This window comes from Pongo abelii, chromosome 5 (genome assembly GCF_028885655.2).
Source record: "Pongo abelii isolate AG06213 chromosome 5, NHGRI_mPonAbe1-v2.0_pri, whole genome shotgun sequence".
NCBI classification, from domain to species: domain Eukaryota; kingdom Metazoa; phylum Chordata; class Mammalia; order Primates; family Hominidae; genus Pongo; species Pongo abelii.
In genome coordinates, this window is record NC_071990.2 from 168,927,986 (window position 1) to 168,950,795 (window position 22,810).

Here is a 22,810-nt window from a genome sequence, read left to right on the forward strand (position 1 = left end):
CCTTTAATGCCTGAGGGGGACGCAGAGGCCACTTAGTCTAGGATCAGGACTGCAACACCTACTTTCTCACTGTCTCATCTGCCTGGTAAACCTTTGTCTCTCTCTGAACATTCTGCATTTCAGATTGTCTTGGAGACACCATGAAGTGAGGTTTTGGTTTCAGCCAATTTGAAAATCTCTTCTTTAAATGGGCGAGTAAAGCCAAATATTCACAGGCATTGATACAGCTGTTTTTTTTTTTTTTTTGTAAATTATGCTGACAATACGGTTATTCTGAGGATTAAATATTTCACGTGTTGAACACAATGCCTGGCACATAGTAAGTTCTATTTTAAATGTATATTGAATAAACATAAATAGGATGTTAATGTGATTAAGACAAACAGAGAAAAGGATTTAAAGAGAGAAGAGGCCAGGAGACACAGGAGAAGACAATGCTAACAGGTTGTCTTAACAACACATGGAAAGCTCCACTGCACAGCCCCCAGACGCCTCACTCCACGAGCGAAATCCCTGCACGGCAGGCCGAGACCATGGGTGCAGCAGTCTGCCTGACGTGACAGCCATGTCATCACATATCTAGAAGGTAAGGGTACCTCTGGTTCTGGAACACACAATGTAGGCACATTTCGCTGGGGGCTCCATGTACGTTTCTAAATACATATCAGTGCAGGGACCTGGCTACCCTCTGATAAAGAAGGAAGTGAGGCCTGACAGAAACTGACCTTCCAGTAACCCGGAAGAGACTGCTCTGATGGAGACAGGGGCTGGCTGCTCCGTGAATACACCCAAATCTCCTAGGGCAGGAGGGGCAAAGTCACCGTTCTAGGACACGCCTGTGACCACACCAGGCCTCCAACAACGGAGCTAAGGAACGATGTCCTGGGGCTCTGGCCACACAGAACAGACCCAGTCTGAGCTAGAGACACCCCCCAGGCCCACCAGGCATCAGCATGGGTTCCATGAGTGATGCTCTTCGTCTTGACAGGGTCCCTGTGCCAAGAAGGCAACAGGCTCCGAGGGGAAAACTTGAGCAAGAGAGTCCCCTGAATGGGTGCCATCTGTCTAAATTCCAAGTATGCCTGCCTGATCTACCAGGGCACTGAAGAGCTTAATAGAGTAGAAAAAAACAATCTGTGAGCTTTATCCAAAGCACAAAACAGCCACTCAGGCGTGGGAGAGCTCCTTTCTCCCCATGTACGCCACACGCACTCACTCTACGTGGACCACAACATCCAATTCACAGGCATGGAGGGGAAACAGCAAAGCAAACAGAGACTTCACTTTGGAGTTGTTTTTTAGAAAGCTGCAGTTTGTGACTTTCTCTTGCTTTTTAAAACAGAATATTTCCCAAACTTGGGCATCAATGCTTGGTCTTTTTAGGTGGGGGATAGAAGACTGGGCCATCTTCACAGACCCTCAGACCCCGGCTCTCGGCGGCCCCATTTGCCAGCCAGACTTCCTGCTTGGGGGACGGCTGCTCCCCTGGCTCGGTGCAGTTTTGCAGCTGCTGGTCTTGCTTAGTGAGGCACAGTTCTATCTGACCAATTGTCTGTACTTCCTCATCCTAAAAGTAAACAATGAAAGACGCTTTAGAATTCAGATCTTGGATTATCATCAAGGTCTTATGATCATGAACTTGTAGAACTTGAAGATAACAAAAGCAGAGGCTCCACACCACAGGTTCAGGTTCCAAGAATGGACCCCTTCATTGAGCAGAAGGCTGATGTGCACTAAATTGGAATGGGTGGCCCCAGGTTGACAAGCTTGTGGGCAGTGGAGCTGGGCTTGGGGGTTGGATCTCCTGGTCACCACCAGAGGCCAGCCTGGTGCCCTGGTGAAAAGCCTCTGCTTTTAACTTAGAGAAAATTAACAAAGTTACACACAGATACAACAGCACTCAACATACCTATCAAGATATTAGGAGAAGAAATGGCTTTTGTAGGCCAAAAGGGCAACAGTACCCTATTGCTAAAAGAACAGGTATATTCTTGTTAAAGATCAGCAAGAAGACAAACCCTGTCCTAGCATGCTGTCAAGGAACCATGCTCGCTCACACACAGCACGTGCTCACACAGACACACATGCATGCTTACATACACAGATGTGCAGGCCTGTGCACACATGCAGAACATGCCCACATGTGCACACATACACACACAGCACATGAACAGGTTCATATGCACATGCACACAGAGGCACAGGCCCATGCACACACACAGCACATGCCCACATACATGTACACACATGCACACACAGGACATGCCCACATGCATGTACACACATGCACACACAACACATACCCACATGCATGTACACACATGCACACACAACACATGCCCACATACATGCACACACAGCAATGCACACATGCATGTACATACATGCACACACCACACATGCCCACATACATGTACACACATGCACACACAGCAATGCCCACATGCATGTACACACATGCACACACAGGACATGCCCACATGCATGTACACACATGCACACACAGGACATGCCCACATGCATGTACACACATGCACACACAACACATACCCACATACATGTACACACATGCACACACAGGACAGGCCCACATACATGTACACACATGCACACACAGGACATGCCCACATACATGTACACACATGCACACACAGGACATGCCCACATGCATGTACACACATGCACACACAACACATGCCCACATGCATGTACACACATGCACACACAGCAATGCACACATACATGTACATACATGCACACACCACACATGCCCACATACATGTACACACATGCACACACAGCACATGCCCACATGCATGTACATACAATGCACACACAGCACATGCACACATGCATGTATACTCATGCACACACAGCACATGCACACATGCATGTACACACTCATGCACACACACCACATGCCCACATATACAGACACAAAAGCACAAATGCAAGTCTGCCCCTGGGAACTGCATGGTGAAGACAAGGCCATCAGGAAAGTAGAGCCTGTCTTCTTGAGAAAAAAATGAAGACAAAACATAGCTGTCCAACCTGGCTTGGTGGAAGGCACTGGATTTTGGGTATCACTCCATATACTCTGGCGAGGGCATCTTTAAAATCTGCAACCTGATTTTAAATACAAGTGTATTAGAAATTAAACTTCAACAGAAAAGATCTGACAGTTCTGGACTATCCCGAGCACAATAGTGGCAGGGTCCTGCTCTCCCCTGGCTGGCAGGGACGGGACCCAGCACAGGTGTGAGAATGATGCCCCCACCTCCACCAGCAAAGCAGAGGATGCTGTCAACCTGGGCTTCATCCCCAGACCACAAGCTGCTCGCTGAGGCTCTGTTTTTCTCTCTGCTCCTGTTTCTCTGGAGAGCGGAGCTCTCCTCCTCCCGGTGTCTTTCTGGGCCCCGAGCTGTCTCACCTGAAACGCCACCTGCTACAGTCACCCTCATCCACCAACAACTACTCTGCCTTTCGCGGCCCATACAGCTTTCTCAGCCCTGTCCACTCTGAAGTCTCTCTCTCCCCCGACCCCCTCCCCACGGTGGACACATTCTCCTTCACAGAAGAAAGGCCCTGGGACCCCTCAGCTACCGGTCCCGAAACTGCAAACCTAGATCCCCGTGTGCTCCAACCTCCTCTTGGACGAGGGGCCTCCTCCTCGCACTACTGAGGGAGTCCTCCCCCACTGCTTCTGCCTCATGCCTTCTGAGTCAAACCTCCTAGGAGGACACCTGCATCCTCTCAGCCTCGTGCTCTGGCTTTGGGGGGCACCGAGCTGGGGTCACCAGCTCCAGCAGATGCCTTTTACCCCTTGCCTCAGACACTGTCCACTCCTTCCACGAAGCTCTCCTGTGGGCTGCTCCGCTGACCGCCTGGCTGCCAGCTGCCATTCCTGCCCCATCTCCTTGGCCTCCTTCTTCTCCTTCCCTTACGGCGAGTTTTCACTGCCTTCCATTGGAAGCCGTCTTTTCCACTCCACGGCTTCCCTCCCATCCAGAACTCTCTTCCTGGACTCTGCAGAGCTCCAATTTGAACAGTGCAGACAGCTCCAATTCGAACTGTCCACGCAGGGTCTGATCATCCTCCCCTCTTGCCAAGCTTCTGACACCAGCAAATGTCACTCCTATAGAGGCCCGAGGCAGGACCTCTGCCTCTCCCATCCCCCTGTCCCAAACGGCCAAGTCCAAGCTCCCCACACTATCCCTTCCTCTCCAGCTGCATAGCCATAGGCCCAGATTCCCCCACCATGTGGCCTACTCGGAGGGTCTCTGTCCCTAGTCTCTCCCCAGCACCACAGGGACAGCAACAAGCAAACACCCCGGCCTACTCAGAGCTCAGCGCTGCTGGAGGATGAGGTCCTCATGTCTATGGCTCTCACCCGGCCCCTTCCCAACCCTCCTGCTCTGCCCCTGAGCCCCCTCAAGAGGCAACTGGTCCCGTATCTCCCAGCCCCCAGCCCCCAGCTCTGCTCCACTGAACCACTCCCCTCAGGGCCTGGACAGGCTGCAGGCCTCCATCTCAGCAACGTATTTCCCAGGAAATGTCTGGGTTGGCAGCTCTCCTGGGTGCTCCCGCAGCCCTGATTTTCCCATAAAACAGAAGGGTGGATAAGTGGCTGGATGCTGGATGCAAAGGCAAAACATCTCTCCTGATGATAAATCAAACTCCTTTCAAAGGACAGGACTCTGAGTATCCACCGTGCTGTTTCTGATGCCCAACCAAGCACCGTTAGCACCTGGAAGCAGCTCAGCAAATGTGTGGTCGCTGTGGCTTTTACCACCCCTGGAGTCAGTTCCCTGAACACCAAGTTCTGGGCAAACATGGCAGGCACATTCCCCTCATCTGTTCGCACGAGTCCAGGTGAGGACGGTGAGGGCCCTGCAAGCGATCATCTTACGGCTTCCTGGGGTTGGGGTTGTGGGGGAGTCTGGAAAGGGCTGGTAGACTCCTTCCTCAAGTCCACTGCTCCCCACACCCTGGAAAAATGGCTGCACAGGTAAGCAGACACCACTGAGAGCAAAGACACTGTTGCCAATTTATTTCACAAACTGTCAAGATACCAAAATAATTGTTCAACATCCAGCCATCACCCCAGAACTACTAAAATCAGTGACTTTCAACCTTTTTCTAAATCCACAACCTGCGATAAATACGAAAACTATCTCAAAGAATCTGATATCTTTCTCTAAGGCAAGAGTCTGCAAACATTCTCCGTAAAGGTCCACGTTGTAAATATCCCGGGATTTGTGGGTGACACATTGGTCTCTACTGCAACTACACCATGGGAGCACAAGCATCCCCAGGTAATAAAGGAATACAATTTTGTTTACAAAAACAGGCAACCAAGAGTTGAAAACAACTACTTTTTCTTTTTTTTTTTAAGAGACGTGATCTGGCTGTCGCCCAGACTGGAGTGCAGTGGGGCGACCATGGCTCACTGCAGCCTCAAAGTCCTGGGCTCAGGCAATCCTCTGACCTTAGCCTCCTGAATAGCTGAGACCACAGACACATACTATCAGGCTCAGCTACTTTCAATTCTTTCTAGAGGTCTCACTCTGTTGTCCAGGCTGGTCTCGAAATTCTAGCCGCAAGCAATCCTCCAGCCTTAGCCTCCTAAGGTCCTGGGATTTACAGGCGTGAGTCACCACACCTGGCCAAAAGCAACATTTGTATATGCTTACCAGCTAATAACATCTTGTCATGCATGTCTATAGTTTCTTTTATCATAAAACAAATCACAATTTTATGAAAACAAACCACAAACAAATATAAGACTATGTTATAAAAGTGAATGTGACTCTTCAAACTGCAGATTCCACCTACTCTGCCGGACCCTGAAGCACACGCTTCTCACAAAAGGAGCCGTGAAATCTGTGCTTCCAAATCACAGGTCTAAGCAGCCTTCAGCTCATACTCAACATGTGCAGGAAAATAAAATGCAAATAAAATCTGTTTAAATGATAACATTTAAGTAGGAAGGGGGTTTGCATTGGGGCACTTTACAGCCCATTGACTCAGAGGCTGAAATGGCCCTGCTGGAGGTCCCGGGAGATACACACGAGAAAAGAAGCAAAAGCAAGACTTACTTGGTAGTAATTGATGGATGGTTTTATCCCCAATTTTAGGAGCACACTAAAATTTAAATTAAAAAAAGTTAGCTGTATAACGAAGGTCCATTTTCCTTTCTTGTTCTTTTCAGATATCATATTTCATGGTAAAAATTAAGACACTCTTAAAGGAAAGTGCTTTTTTTCTATGACTTTATGCAACAAATGTGTCAACATGGACAGCAAATACATGGCTCCCAGTCCCCGCCTTCCCCACCCCTTAGCACACACACTAACTGCTCCAGGCAGGCACCCTTTCCAGTTCCTGACTCCTTCTGAGCATGGGAGCGCTGGGACCACCACCAAGTGCAGCTGGCACACACAGCACCACCCGTTTGCCTCACCTGCTTTAAAAGACAGCAATTGAAATTGGATTCCAGGCTTATCCTGGTAAACTGCATTTGGTCAAATCTTTAAACACAGTCATGCTCCACATTACGACATTCAGGCAGTGAAGGCCTTCGTGTACGAGGGCGGTCCCATATGACCACATTTCTACTGTGCCTTTTCTATGTTGAGATATGTTTAGATATACAAATCCTTACCACTGTGTTACACACAGGTGCCTACAGTACTCAGTACAGTCACATGCTGTACAGGTTTGTAGCCTCGAAGCAACAGGCTATACCACAAAGCATAGGTGTGGCGTGGGCTAGGTAAGTGCACTCCAAGACGTTCACATAATGACAATTTTATACCCCATCACCAAGCAATACATAACCGTATGTTAAGTCCCTACAGCTTTCAATCACCTCCTAAAGCATTGCTACACAGAATCCTACCAAACTACCATACACAGAATTCACTTATTAAATTATAAAGGTACATTGTAAAAATTCTGAATCATTCCAGAAGAATATCCTAGTTCCCCATCAAGCCTTGGTAGAAAATTCTAGATCACGATCACAGAGTGGACACAAAGACTTAGACATCCTCTGTGGGCAATAACTTATTGTCAGACTCTCTTGGCCACAGATTTCCTGGAACAAGGACCGAGATGCCGGGCCAGGGTCCTTTCAGCCCCAGACATTGCCCGAACCTACAGGTCCTCGCCTACCCTAGCTGTTGGTGTTGTATGAATAACAGGTTTCAGACTTTGCAGTTAAAAAAAAAAAATTTAAACTAGCTTATTAATTTTTTAATATTTATCCTAAGTTTCAATGATCCTATTTTTGATATATTGAGTTTAATAAAATATTTTTGAAATTAATTTAACCTGTTTCTTTTTGCTGCTTTTAATGACGCTACTAGAAAATTTAAAATGACATCTGTGGCTCGTGTTACATGTCTATTGGGTAGCATGCTCCTGACTTGCGTGATCAAGGGAATAAGGCAAAGAGAGAAAGATGTGGGGAAATGCAGCACCTAGCCCAGCATCATGCTTTCTGCTGAGTTGAGATGAGCTCGACACTCATCCCAGGTCTTTATCTGTGGGTACTCTAGCATGTGCCATCAGCTCATCTGTGTCTATGGGAACCCTGAGAACTTTGCTTCAAGATGATTTGTGGTTTTTCAGGTTTGCTGCCTTCATATTATGAAGTGAAGAAAAAAAATGTTAGTTTTTTATTCTATTTTATTTTATTTTTTTGACAGAGTCTTGCTCTATGGCCCATGCTGAACTGCAGTGGTACGATCTCGGCTCACTGCAACCTCCGCTTCCTGGTTTCAAGAGATTCTCCTGCCTCAGCCTCCTGAGTAGCTAGGATTACGTGCACCACCATGCCCGGTTAATTTTTGTATTTTTAGTAGAGACGGGGTTTCACCATGTTGGCCAAGCTGGGCGTGAACTCCTGACCTCGTGATCCACCCGCCTTGGCCTCCCAAAGTGTTGGGATTACAGGCGTGAACCACTGTGCCTGGACTGTTTCAGTTTATGATAATTTGAAAAGCCAACCTATAAGAAAAAGATAATTTGTGATGCCAGTTTACAAGGAAAAATGAGGGGGTCTTAAATTTTTACTTCTTAATTTTATCTTTAGATTAAAATGAAGGCACTAAGAATTATAGATTTCCCTTGGAGAAACTAAGAATATAATTTTCCTATAATTGTTCTTTATAGGTTTTAGCAAACATACTCTCAGTAGTGCTTTGCCTTCGCAGGCCCTCAGTGAACATTTACTGAATGAATGAATGAATGAATGAATGAATGAATGGAGGACGCAACTTTCCCATCTACAGCAATGGTAGGGCAGCACTGGGCTCTGCTGAATCCCTACAGGGACTCCAGGACTTAGAGTTTTGCAGGTGTTCTGTGTGTGTGTGTGTGTGTGTGTGTGTATACGTGTATGTGTGTGTGTCTTACTCTGTCTAGTGTTGCTATACAGGAATACCTGAGGCTGGGTAATTTATTAAAAAAAAAAAAAAAGAGGTTTATTTGGCTCAGGGGTCTGCAGGCTGTCTGAGAAGCATGGAACCAGATTCTGCTTCTGGAACCTCAGGAAGCTTCTGCTCATGGCAGAAGGCAAAGGGGAGCTGGTACAAGATCACACGGCCAGAGAGGAAGCCAGGAGGTGGGGGTGGTGCCAGGCTCCCGTTAACAACCCGCTCTCTGGAGAACTGAGTGGGAACTCGCTCACCCCTGCAAGAGGGCATTAACCTATTCATGAGGGATCCTTCTCCACAACTCAAACACCTCCCACCTCCACACTGGTGATCAAATTTCAACATGAGATTTGGTAGGGATAAACCAACCACATCCAAACCATAGCAGGAAAGCTACTGAGTTTCAACAAGTGTAAGTAGGAGCCACTTAATAAACTATTTGTTGGATACAGAGATGAATTATTTAGATAATTGGTTTTAAAATTTTCGGCAGTATCTATTTATCCTTTCTCTGTTTGATTAAATGAACTGGTTTATGGAGTCAGCCTGGAAAACACCAGCACTCTGCAGCAGGGTCAGGACTGTGAGACCTATATTTTGAAACAGAGGGCATCTTTCTTGTCATCTCCAAAGTGGGTCCTACCCTGCCAGTCTTTCAGCAATGTCAGACTTTCTTTTTAATTGCAAGTCTCCTGTGCTCCAGGAGCTACCCAAGACACTCTCTTGGTTAATCCTCATAATGACTTTTTTTTTTTTGAGACAGTTTTGCTCTTTTTCCACAGGCTGGAGTGCAATGGCACGATCTCAGCTCACTGCAACCTCCACCTCCTGGGTTCAAGCCATTCTCCTGCTTCAGCCTCCCAAGTAGCTGGGATTACAGGCATGCACCACCACACCTGGCTAATTTTTGTATTTTTAGTAGAGATGGGGTTTCACCATGTTGGCCAAGCTGGTCTTGAACTCCTGACCTCCGGTCATCCACCCACCTGAGCCTCCCAAAGTGCTGGGATTACATGCATGAGCCACCACACACGGCCCATAATGATTTTTGAACAGCTAATTAGCTACATTTTTTGGGTGAGAAAATGTTTCCTAAAATATTGCTCTTACTGCAAGAAAGCAATGCTTCCTCTATTAAAAACCTAAGATTAAATTACATAGATCAAATTATATACACAAACTATATACAAATCAAAGTGTATAGGTCTGTGTACGTTTCTTAGTGTATGTACTTGGTAGTGCAGATTTTAAGAGCTAGAAGAGACTTCAGGGTTGAGGGCAACCTATCCACTTATTTTACAGCATGGAAAAAAGATCTAGAGGTTAGATACACAAATTGTATAACTAGTTAGTGTCAGAACCAGGATGAAAAGGCACACCTAATGCCACGAGCTCTGGGAGGTGATTTTTAAAAAAGTTTATTCACAGGGCATTCTTTGATGTAATCTTGATCCGCACTAACCGTGCCAAGCCCCTCTTCCATCAGCGCCTGAGCTCTAACCCACCCAAGTCGCAGCTGTTAGACCGCGTTTCATCAGATGACACAGCAGACCATCTGTGTGAGACGATTTTGTGCGTTGAGGAGGCAAAGCACATGTCTAGATAAGCAATGGAGATTTATTCATCTTTTAAGCAGTTTTGATTCAGAAACCTTAAATACAGCTGATTAGCTAAGGCTCCTGGTATTATTCTGATTTGAAGGAGAATTGCTCTAAAACAAGCTGCGTAAATTCCAAAAGCAGCAACACAGAGGCTGTGCAATTGCCTGTCATGTTTTTCACAACGAGTTCACTGGTTTATTATGACCTCTTATGATGAAGGTCAGTGAGAGCAGCTAAGACACTGACACCCTGAAACGTCCCGACGGAGACGTAAGGGCACACCCTGGCTCTCTAGCAACCAGATTCGGACAGTGAGTGGGCTGGGTGTGGCACTCGGGAGGCACTTTGTTTTACAAGTCAACTGGCTCAAGTGGTGACAACATATTCCCCTTCTCAAGAATAGAGGTGAGGGCAGGCAGGGACGATTCAGGCAGGTTTGGGTCATTTCTGGGGCTTAAAGAACCCTGGCCCACATCTCTTTCCTGCCTGCTTGTTCCAGGAGCTCTGCGGCAAAGACCTACAGACTTCCTGAGGTTCCGTCTTTCTAAGGAAACGACCTGTTAATGTACTATCCTTCATCAGGAATCATGGCTGAGAACGGCACATGCCGGTTAGAGTCCTAGTTTTCCCTACAGCCGACTCTGATGATGAGATGGTGCCCAGATGGGCATCCCAATACTCTGCACCCACTCTGTGTGATCGTGATGTAGAATGATCCGGAAAGGCTTGGTAGGCCCAGAACATTCCTCAGGAATGATCCCACTAGCCGAATAGTGCACATGCAGAAGCTGCTGGAGGGCAGTGCGGTCTACACCCACTCCCCTGGATCCAGCCGTCAGGCTTGGGCGACAGCAGAGATCCCCACTGGGAAGTGCAGGTGGGGGAAGGGCGCACCCACCTGTTGAGGTCCAGCTCCCTGTAGAGTTCCAGGCTTCTGCCGAAGTACTTCTTCTGGGAGCTGAGCGCGTCCACCTGGGCGGCACAGGTCCCATGCTTTTCCCACTCATGCTTCCTGTGAGGATTAGAAAAAACCTCCACTTAGAAGTAGTGAAACAGGCTGGGTGCAGTGGCTCATGCCTGTAATCCCAGCGCTTTGGGAGGCTGAAGGGGGTGATCACCTGAGATCAGGAGTTTGAGACCAGTCTGACTAACTTGGTGAAACTGTCTCTACTAAAAACACAAAAAATTAGCCGAGTGTGGTGGCAGGTGCCTGAAATCCCAGCTACTCAGGAGGCTGAGGAGAATCGCTTGAACCCAGGAGGCAGAGGTTGCAGTGAGCCGAGATCACACCATTGCACTATAGCCTGGGCAAGAGACAAACTCCGTCTCAAAAAAAAAAGTGAAACTGATTCCCAATTAAAATGCTCAAGCATATTTTCTCTTAGCACAGACTATTCCCATGCAGTAGGCATGTCATTTCTTTTACAAAGTAGGAAGGATAAAATTCCTTATTTGCAACATAGGCAATTATTTCAATCCCCCACGATTAAATCATCAGTTTCAGTTCACGTCCACAATTACAGCTTGCTCAATTAACAACAAATCAAAGCTGAGAAAAAAGAACATGCTGCTGCCCCAACCCCCACTGATTCACAAAGCAACGTGTGGTCTCCTGCAGTGAGTGGGTGCTTCGCAGCCAGGGAATTTCGCAGAGTGGCACAAACTGTCATTTCTAAGCAACCAGCCATGGAAAGGCAGGACAGCTAATTACCAGGAAACACCTCAGGCCCATTTTCCATTTCAGCTTCTACAAATTATAGTTTAAGCATCCATTCTATATAGAGGACAATAAGAACAACTGAATAGCCTATAACCAAAGGGCTGCACATGAACAGCAATTTGTATTCCAGAAAAATGTGGTCACTGATAATGATTCCTGATATTTTACTGCAGATTAAAGGTTTACAAAAATCTTTCACATTCTTTATTTGGTTCTCAAAACTCTGCAAGGTGAAAATATCACTGCTAGTTTAGAGACAGGGAATGGAAGCCCAGAAGGGCCAGGGGACTTGCTGAAGGTCACTCAGAGCCTGCCCTTGAAGGCCACGCTCAACTCCAAGGTCAGCGCCCTTCCCACTGCACTGGGCTGCCATCCAATCAACTGCTGATGAGACTGACAGCCACCTTCAGAATGACTGGCGTGTCACTCAGATGTTTATCATCGTTAGCATGAAAAGACAAAATGGGAATCAGATTTCCTCAGCTTTATTAGTGATGAATTCATGACGTTTTAATAAATAACATTCATGCAACCACTTATAAAGCACTTATATGCAGTCTTAAAAATACAATCTAAATGTGCATTAATTCATTGGCAAAATTCATCCAAAATACTAGTTTTAAATAATTCCTATCGATTTAAGTCTCAGAAAGTGATGAAAAGTTGAAAACAGGAACAATAAAAGTGGATGAGTAACTGTCTTCATCTAGAAGACTTTCCAGAGCGAATTACCTGATAACTTCCTATATCCTATGAGGTAGAAAAAGGAGATTATTTTAAGCTAATTGAAATGTAACCTGAATTCCAGGTGACTTAGTTTCTATAAAACAGGGGTAATTCTGCAGGTGAGATGAGGTGTGCTGAGCCCTTCCACATGAATGAAAACAGTTCCCGGCTCAAAATAAACAGTAAATGTCAGCCATCATTATTCCTGGAGTAAGCTTAACTCAACAGATGTTGGAAATAGACTGATATTCACGGAGCTCACGACATTCACTCACACTTCACTTGGACTGGATCTTTTTTTTTAAGAATCAAAACGGTCAGTCACCAATGCGAAGTGACTCAGCGTGTTGCCCTCTGTGCTGAGAGATGCCCTGACTCACCCACCAAGCGCAGATGCAGCCAGGAGCGGATGTCCCTGGCTCACCCACCCACTGTCACCCGGCCCGCTCGGCCACAACAGGCAGCCAGTCCTCGGGGCTGGTTATGCCCAAAGACACATTCCATAGCACTGCTGTGACACCTTCCCCTGCCCAAGGAGCAGAGGTGGAGAAGCCAGAGGCCAACCCCCACGGAGTTAGTCAGGTGACTTGAGTGATAGGCACAGGACTGGGTGACACAGCCCAGACAGGAGCTCCTCCCTAGCTGATATTTTATATTTAGGAGCACTCAAAAATATAAATATTAATTTGTGTATGAGATTTATCTTTTTCATTTAGAACCAGTTTTTTTAAGTGTGTAATTCAACTATCAACCTGAAAAGTTAAAGTAAGTCATCTTGCCTTTATCGGAGCACAAAAATAAATGCATACTTTGCCCATACTGTTTTGATTAAATGCTCAAGACCCAGCTCACTGAAGGCCTTTACATGTTTACTGATTTATTTTAAGCCATTTGGTTAAAATCTGACAGACTCTATCATGGAACATTGTAACAACTGGAAAAATTCTCTTTCACTTAACTCAGTTACCATAAACTCATCATCTGAAGTACACTGTGAAGTGACATAATTTTTTTTCCTATCTTCTTCCATTTCAACTTATCATGGCCATTATTTTGTAGTAATTTTCTAGAACACAGGCTGTGCAGAACAGGTGACTGAGACCTGAAACATTCACCACCCGAATTTTCATTAAGAGCGGTTCTCTGTACTCGGGGTGATTCAACGCACAGATTGAGGGTCCATGAACCCTAAGGCCACTTCACTGCCACACCGATGAACCAGGAAGAGGGACATCACTTCCATTTCATTTTGTTTTCAAAAGCTTTCTTCTAAACTTAACTTTTAATTTTCCTGAAAATTAATCTTCCTACCTAAAATTTGATGGGTTGTAATCTGAATTATAAATTGCAATATTGAAGTGGGATAGAGAAAATAATTACCTTCAGTTAATATAATGTTAATACAAGGAATTCAACGTTATGTTCTTTAAAAAGCCATGATTTTAAAAGCTATCTTGAATTCAACATGGCATTTATGTCCTAGGCTTAGCTTCTGCTGAACTTAAAGGTGCTTCACTATGACTGAGGTCTCAGACTCACATGCTAAGTCTCTCTTTCTCTCCTCCCTAAGTCATAGGCATGAGATCATCATCTTAGAAGACAGCTTTTTTTTTTTTTTGAGATGGAATCTTGCTCTGTCGCCCGGGCTAGAGTATAGTGGCACAATCTCGGCTCACTGCAACCTCCAACCCCTGAATTCAATTGATTCTCCTGCCTCAGCCTCCCAAGTAGCTGGGATTACAAGCGTACGCCACCATGCCCAGCTAATTTTTGTGTTTTTAGTAGAGATGGCATTTTGCCGTGTTGGCCAGGCTGGTCTCGAACTCCTGACCTCAAGTGATCCACCTGCCTTGGCCTTCCAAAGTGCTGGGATTACAGGTGTAAACCACTGTGCCTGGTCTCTTTTTTCTTAATGTATTTCAAGACAGGACCACAATTTCCTTAAGAAATATTCTCTCCTGTCTGATATGGACTAATTCTTAGATATGCAAGCATTTGACTTTGTTGAGCCTCAGAAGAGAAAATTTGTATCTTTCTTTTATTTTTTTTTTTTTTGAGACAGGGTCTCACGCTGTCACCCAGGCTGGTTATCACCCCAGCTGATCACAGCCCATTGCAACCTTGATCTCCTGGGACCACAAACGCACAATACCACATCTTCCTGACTTTTTAAATTTTTGGTAGAGACGGCATTTTGTTCTGTTACCAGGCTGGTCTCAAACTCCTGGGCTCAAGCAATCTACCCGCCTCAGCCTCCCAAAGTGCTAGGATTACAAGCATGAGCCATTGTGACTGGCTGAGAAAAGTTTTAAAGCAAAGTAATAAATACCAAATAAGTTAGAAAACAGGCTTATAAGGTAAATTCCACTTGTTTCATTTGTTTATACACTGGAGAAAGGCACCAAAAATGCCATAACAGAATCATATCTCATAAAAGGTTGTTCAAACTGCTCAGCCCCAGAAGACAGATTCTGTTATCTTGCTTCCCACAGAGTTTCCACTTCAAGCACTTCATCACGCTCCCCACACCTGCTCAGACAGTAATCAAGCAATTCATCACACTCCCCACACCTGCTCAGACAGTAATCAAGCACTTCATCACTCTCCCCACACCTGCTCAGACAGTAATCAAGCAATTCGTCACTCTCCCCACACCTGCTCAGACAGTAATCAAGCACTACATCACACTCCCCACACCTGCTCAGACAGTAATCAAGCACATCACGCTCCCCACACCTGCTCAGACAGTAATCAAGCACTACATCACACTTCCCACACCTGCTCAGACAGTAATCAAGCACTTCATCACACTCCCCACACCTGCTCAGACAGTAATCAAGCACTACATCACACTCCCCACACCTGCTCAGACAGTAATCAAGCAATTCATCACTCTCCCCACACCTGCTCAGACAGTAATCAAGCACTACATCACACTCCCCACACCTGCTCAGACAGTAATCAAGCACTACATCACACTCCCCACACCTGCTCAGACAGTAATCAAGCACTTCATCACGTTCCCCCACACCTGCTCAGACAGTAATCAAGCACTTCCTCACGTTCCCCCACACCTGCTCAGACAGTAATCAAGCACTTCATCACACTCCACACACCTGCTCAGACAGTAATCAAGCACTACATCACACTCCCCACACCTGCTCAGACAGTAATCAAGCACTTCCTCACGCTCCCCACAACTGCTCAGACAGTAATCAAGCACTTCATCATGTTCCCCACACCTGCTCAGACAGTAATCAAGCACTACATCACGCTCCCCACACCCGCTCAGACAGTAATCAAGCACTTCATCACGCTCCCCACACCTGCTCAGACAGTAATCAAGCACTTCGTCACACTCCCCACACCTGCTCAGACAGTAATCAAGCACTTCATCACGCTCCCCACAACTGCTCAGACAGTAATCAAGCACTTCATCACTCTCCCCACACCTGCTCAGACAGTAATCAAGCACTTCATCACACTCCCCACACCTGCTCAGACAGTAATCAAGCACTTCGTCACGCTCCCCACACCTGCTCAGACAGTAATCAAGCACTTCATCACTCTCCCCACACCTGCTCAGACAGTAATCAAGCAATTCATCACTCTCCCCACACCTGCTCAGACAGTAATCAAGCACTTCATCACACTCCCCACACCTGCTCAGACAGTAATCAAGCAATTCGTCACTCTCCCCACACCTGCTCAGACAGTAATCAAGCACTACATCACACTCCCCACACCTGCTCAGACAGTAATCAAGCACTACATCACATTCCCCACACCTGCTCAGACAGTAATCAAGCACTTCGTCACGCTCCCCACACCTGCTCAGACAGTAATCCAGCACTTCGTCACGCTCCCCACACCTGCTCAGACAGTAATCAAGCACTACATCATGCTCCCCACACCTGCTCAGACAGTAATCAAGCACTTCATCACTCTCCCCACACCTGCTCAGACAGTAATCAAGCACTTCCTCATGCTCCCACACCTGCTCAGACAGTAATCAAGCACTTCATCACTCTCCCCACACCTGCTCAGACAGTAATGAAGCACTACATCACACTCCCCACACCTGCTCAGACAGTAATCAAGCACTACATCACACTCCCCACACCTGCTCAGACAGTAATCAAGCACTACATCACACTCCACACACCTGCTCAGACAGTAATCAAGCACTTCATCACTCTCCCCACACCTGCTCAGACAGTAATCAAGCACTACATCACACTCCCCACACCTGCTCAGACAGTAATCAAGCACTACATCACACTCCCCACACCTGCTCAGACAGTAATCAAGCACTTCATCACACTCCCCACACCTGCTCAGACAGTAATCAAGCACTACATCACACTCCCCACACCTGCTCAGACAGTAATCAAGCACTTCATCACTCTCCCCACACCTGCTCAGACAGTAATCAAGCAATTCATCACTCTCCCCACACCTGCTCAGACAGTAATCAAGCACTTCATCACGTTCCCCACACCTGCTCAGACAGTAATCAAGCACTTCGTCACACTCCCCACACCTGCTCAGACAGTAATCAAGCACTACATCACGCTCCCCACACCTGCTCAGACAGTAATCAAGCAATTCATCACTCTCCCCACACCTGCTCAGACAGTAATCAAGCACTACATCACATTCCCCACACCTGCTCAGACAGTAATCAAGCACTACATCACACTCCCCACACCTGCTCAGACAGTAATCAAGCACTACATCACGCTCCCCACACCTGCTCAGACAGTAATCAAGCACTACATCACACTCCCCACACCTGCTCAGACAGTAATCAAGCAATTCATCACTCTCCCCACACCTGCTCAGACAGTAATCAAGCAATTCATCACTCTCCCCACACCTGCTCAGACAGTAATCAAGCAATTCATCACTCTCCCCACACCTGCTCAGACAGTAATCAAGCACTACATCACACTCCCTACACCTGCTCAGACAGTAATCAAGCACTACATCACACTCCCCACACCTGCTCAGACAGTAATCAAGCACTTCGTCACGCTCCCCACACCTGCTCAGACAGTAATCAAGCAGTTCATCACACTCCCCACACCTGCTCAGACAGTAATCAAGCACTACATCACACTCCCCACACCTGCTCAGACAGTAATCAAGCAGTTCATCACACTCCCCACACCTGCTCAGACAGTAATCAAGCACTACATCACACTCCCCACACCTGCTCAGACAGTAATCAAGCACTACATCACACTCCCCACACCTGCTCAGACAGTAATCAAGCACTTCATCACGCTCCCCACACCTGCTCAGACAGTAATCAAGCACTTCGTCACGCTCCTCACACCTGCTCAGACCGTAATCAAGACAGCAATCAGAGGCTGGGACTTACCAGAAGCGGCTGCGATTGGGAAATGAGTGAATTACGTCAGGCCAGTATGCCTTCATTTCTGGCAAAAGATCCTATGCATTAAAAAATAAAATAAAATAAGTCTACGCAGGATCTTAATAATAAACTCAAAACCTAGAAGGTAAATTTGATAAACTGACACCAAAGAATTGAGCTCTGCTAATTAACAATACTTTGGTGAATAAAATAATCCTATACTTATTTTGTAGGAAGTGTTTGTTAAGATATATCTACAAGTGCAATTTGAGTAATCACAAAACTGCACATGAAAATACAAGCTCTTATAGGTGAAGGGATAAAGTGTACACCCAAACAATTGAATATTTTCAGCAACAAAAAGCAATGAGCTGTCAAGCCATGAAAAGACACTGGAGGAACTACAAACATATATTGCTAAGTGAAAGAAGCCAATCTGCAGAGGCTACATACTGTATGATTCCAATGATGTGACAATTTGGAAAAGGTAGTCTTAAGAGACAGGAATGAGATTCACAGTTGCTGGGGGTTCAAGGGGAGGAAGAAGGGGAGGTATGGCTCTGGGGGTTTAGGGCCAGGAGCTGCTCCAGACCACACTGGGTGGGACTTGCTCTCCTGCATTTGTCCAAAGCCACACAACTGCACAACACAGGAGTAAACCCTAATGTTAATGCTAAACTTTATTTAATAATAAAGTATCAGTATCAGTTCATTAATTGTAACAAATGTAACACACTATAGAAGATGTTAACGATTGGGAGATTTGAGGCGGAAGCGAGTGAACTGTCTGTAATCTCCATCCAATTTTTCTGTAAACCTAAAACTGTTCTAAAAACAACATTGGCGGGGCACGGTGGCTCACGCCTGTAATCCCAGCACTTTTGGAGGCTGACGCGGGCGGATCACGAGGTCAGGAGATCGAGACCATCCTGGCCAACCTGGTGAAACCCTGTCTCTACTAAAAATGCAAAAATTAGCTGGGCGTGGTGCCACATGCCTGTAATCCCAGCTACTCGGGAGGCTGAGGCAGGAGAATCACTGGAACCAGGGAGTCGGAGGTTGCAGTGAGCCAAGATTGTGCCACTGCACTCCAGCCTGGTGACAGAGTGAGACTCCATCTTAAAAAAAACAACAAAAAGAAAACCATCAATTAAAACAAACAAACAAACAAAGGACAAGCTCTCCGTTTCCCAGAGAAGAGCTTGTGTGAGCTGGGCAGCCTGGGCACCGGTCACGCTAAATCCAACAGAACTGGAGTTTCCTTTTCAATTTCTACACACCCTCTACACCAAAAAAACCCAAAAAGGTCAGTAAAAAGGTGCTTAACAAACTTCGGATAACTTCACTTTCCTTCCCTTTCTCCTGTTTTCCAGCACCCTATATGAGGGTCCTTTTCTCACCTCATTTGTAACTCAGCCCCACCCCACAGCCCCTGCCTGTGTGGGCACAGCTCTGTCCCCCTCCTCTTCCCCTCCAGCCCCCCACCCCACCTCTCCTGCCCCACCATGCTGGCTTCAGCCCCATCAGCTCTCCGAGATGACCTAGGGCATGATATGATTGAGTGTGCAAACTGGGCTACTTCCGTTTGGGACAATGCAAAGTTGTTCCTACTGCTACACAACAAGGAAGCCAGGACTACTCTGAGGAGCAGCGGCTCACACCACCACAGACCCACGACCCACCCACGCCCCCACCCAAAAAGCATTTCAGCTTTCCTGTCCTGGATGTCCTGGGGATATGCAGTCCCATGGTGCCTCTTCTCAAATCTCTCCACTCCTGGGTTTCCGCCTTTCCCAGCAGGCACACATGCCCCTTTTCCCCTGGCTGTTAACACGGGGCTCCACCAGCACTGTCCCCTCCGCCCACCAGGCCCACACCTGTCAGCGCTGTCCCCTTAGCCCACCCACATCCGTCAGCCCTGCCCCCTCACCCACCCACGTCCACACCTGTCAGCCCGGCTCCCTCACCCACCTACGTCCACACCTATCAGCCCTGCTCCCTCACCCACCCACGTCCTCACCTGTCAGCCCTGCCCCCTCACCCACCCACGTCCACACCTGTCAGCCCTGCCCCCTCACCCACCCACACCCACACCTGTCAGCCCTGCCCCCTCACCCACCCACATCCACACCTATCAGCCCAGCCCCCTCACCCACCCACGTCCACACCTATCAGCCCAGCCCCCTCACCCATCCACGTCCACACTTATCAGCCCAGCCCCCTCACCCACCCACATCCACACCTATCAGCCCAGCCCCCTCACCCATCCACGTCCACACCTGTCAGCCCTGCCCCCTCATCCACCCACATCCACACCTATCAGCCCAGCCCCCTCACCCACCCACGTCCACACCTATCAGCCCAGCCCCCTCACTCACCCACATCCACACCTGTCGGCCCGGGCCCCTCACCCACCCACATCCACACCTGTCGGCCCGGCCCCCTCACCCACCCACATCCACACCTGTCGGCCCGGCCCCCTCACCCATCCACGTCCACACCTGTCAGCCCTGCCCCCTCACCCACCCACGTCCACACCTGTCAGCCCGGCTCCCTCACCCACCCACGTCCACACCTGTCAGCCCGGCTCCCTCACCCACCCACACCCACACCTGTCAGCCCTGCCCCCTCACCCATCCATGTCCACAGACCCATGTCCATCCCCATACCTGTCATTTTGATTCACCATCCTCATGCTAACTATGCCTAAAGCCACCTTTCCTCTGACCCTGAAGATCCTCTATGACACCACCGGGAGGTCTCAAGGGCACTTCAAACTCAACGTATTCTGAAGTGGCCTCTTCATCACGCCTCCCCAGAGCCCATTCCCTCAGTGAGTCCTGGAGGAGAGGAGGAGAGTCTGTGGGAGGAGCTAGAGACAGCACCAGGCTCTGGGGTGTCCCTTCTAAGACTCATGGCAGTCCCCAGCCTCTTGGCTCAACCCACTGAAGGTCTTTATGGGGAGGAAAAAGAAAACAATTCTATATGGATTAGAACTTGTGGGCTGGGTGTGGTGGCTCACGCCTGTAATCTCAGCACTTTGGGAGGCTGAGGCAGGTGGATCACCTGAGGTCGGGAGTTCGAGACCAGTCTGACTAACTTGGGGAAACCCCGTGTCTACTAAAAATACAAAATTAGCCAGGCATGGTGGCGCATGCCTGTAATCCCAGCTACTCAGGAGGCTGAGGCAGGAGAATTGCTTGAACTCGGGAGGTGGAGGTTGCAGTGAGCCAAGATTGTACCATTGCACTCCAGCCTGGGCAACAAGAGCAAAACTCTGTCTCAAAAAAAAAAAAAAAAAAAGAAAAAGAAAGAAAAGAAAAAAAGAACTTGTGATGGATTTGCAACTAATGACCTTGGGAAATGTACCATTCCTAGGAAGGACGCACGACTCCTGCAAACCTTCAATTCTACTGCACATTTTAAAGAAGGCCCCAGTTACCACCCCCTCCCTGGGGTCCAGGACCAGTTACCCTGGTATATACTGGTTACACACAAGAACTGTTGGCACCCCTAAGGAAAGATGAGGGCGTGTGTGTGAGTGAAGACTCCGTATGACATATAAGGTATGGGTATCTCAAAGGAACACCTCTGCTAGTATCTCTAATAAATTCCCGCCCTGTGAGTTTTCTTTAATCAAGCTCTTGTACTGGAAAGGCCCAGCATGTCCACGCTGCTCAGAAACCCATCCACCAGATAGGACAGCCCCAGGCCTGTGCTCTCTGAGCCTCAGCTGTCTGGAGATGCCTGGCAATATAGCACACCGACCAGATTCCCATGGTGCTCATCTGACCCAGGAGTCCTGGGGCCTGGGACGAGGCGGGGCTGGCGGGCGAGCATCAGGATCCGCACAGGGCTGGCATGGGGGAGCGTCAGGGCTTGCTCCTGTCGGAACCCCTCGCTCAGGCCCCTCAGGCAGTGGCTTGGGCACAGGGCAGGGGAGGGGAGGAGAGGGAAAAGGTCAGTTGGTGTAATTTGTGGGATTGAGATAACAATACTTACTAAAACAGCAGCAAGGGCTCAATCCTGGTGAATACATTCATGACCCCTTAATTTTAAAGATGACTTTGAAGGTACACTTGTGAAGAAAAGAGTTAATCTAGGTCAACACTCTGCAGTAGAAATATAATTAAAAGTCAATACCTTAATCTCTTCTAAATTGAAGGGCCAAGATCTATTACATCCTTCACTTTTATCGGGCCTGAAAATTCAAATTTAAAAAAGAAAATAAGAAGTATTAGTCTTGGTTGGGGTGGCTTCTACATGAACTTAGAAAACACTTTCATTAAAGTCTGCAAAGAATAAAAAATGAAATTCTAATTGGGAATTCCTTATCCCATGCAGGATGCTTAAGAAAGAAGACGCAGGTAAGAGTAGTCAGAGTTCAAATTTCTTTAGAAGAGAAAAGAAATTGTGTTAAAGCGTCCAGGAGTAATGCAGACAGGCCGCTGCTTAGTAAAGGAAGCGCAATGGATGGCCTAGTAGTACCGAGGAGCGGGGACTCTGGGGTCACCCCCGGCTGGGTTGACAGCAACCTCTGCTGCTCCCTAGCACCGGGACCTAAGTAAGCTGACCCCCGGCCGATCTCTGTGCCACAGATCCAGCATGAGAACAGCGAGAGTCTGTTCCTTTCAATGGTGAGGAGGACTCCAGGAGATGACAGATAAAACATGTCAGAAAGTACCTGGCATATGGCAGAAGATCAGCTAGTAGCATTTTCATTTCATTTTCAGTAGCAAACGCACTTACACTGTCTAGAACTTTAACTCCATCCTCACACATCTAATTCTGGACTTATCAACTCTGACTCTTGAGTGCTGCTTACTCCGCAAGGTCACCAACTTCCTAAGACCCCGACCCCTCAGAGCCCCAAAGAGGCCAGGGAGGAGAGTGTCTTCAGCGTCAACAGCTGGACCAGCATGTGAAACCCGCCTGATTCCAT

At 47.5% G+C, this 22,810-nt stretch overlaps 1 protein-coding gene and 1 pseudogene across 4 annotated transcripts in view; both read right to left on the minus strand.

Moving 5' to 3' along the window:
* Window positions 1-1,279: 1,279 nt before the first annotated feature.
* Window positions 1,280-22,810, minus strand: part of RNASET2 (ribonuclease T2) — a 74,266-nt gene continuing 52,735 nt past the window's right edge. For all 4 annotated transcript variants that reach the window (XM_054558448.2, XM_063725089.1, XM_054558449.2 and 1 more), the window contains 6 exons: window positions 22,012-22,069; window positions 17,875-17,945; window positions 10,941-11,054; window positions 6,099-6,144; window positions 3,052-3,126; window positions 1,280-1,567 (listed from right to left, as the gene is read on the minus strand). In XM_054558448.2, the coding sequence (XP_054414423.2) occupies window positions 1,364-1,567; window positions 3,052-3,126; window positions 6,099-6,144; window positions 10,941-11,054; window positions 17,875-17,945; window positions 22,012-22,069 (568 nt within the window). In that variant the 3' untranslated portion in view covers window positions 1,280-1,363. The remainder of the gene's footprint in view (window positions 1,568-3,051; window positions 3,127-6,098; window positions 6,145-10,940; window positions 11,055-17,874; window positions 17,946-22,011; window positions 22,070-22,810) is intronic.
* LOC112133713 (putative uncharacterized protein encoded by LINC00596) lies at window positions 20,507-21,994 on the minus strand (annotated as a pseudogene).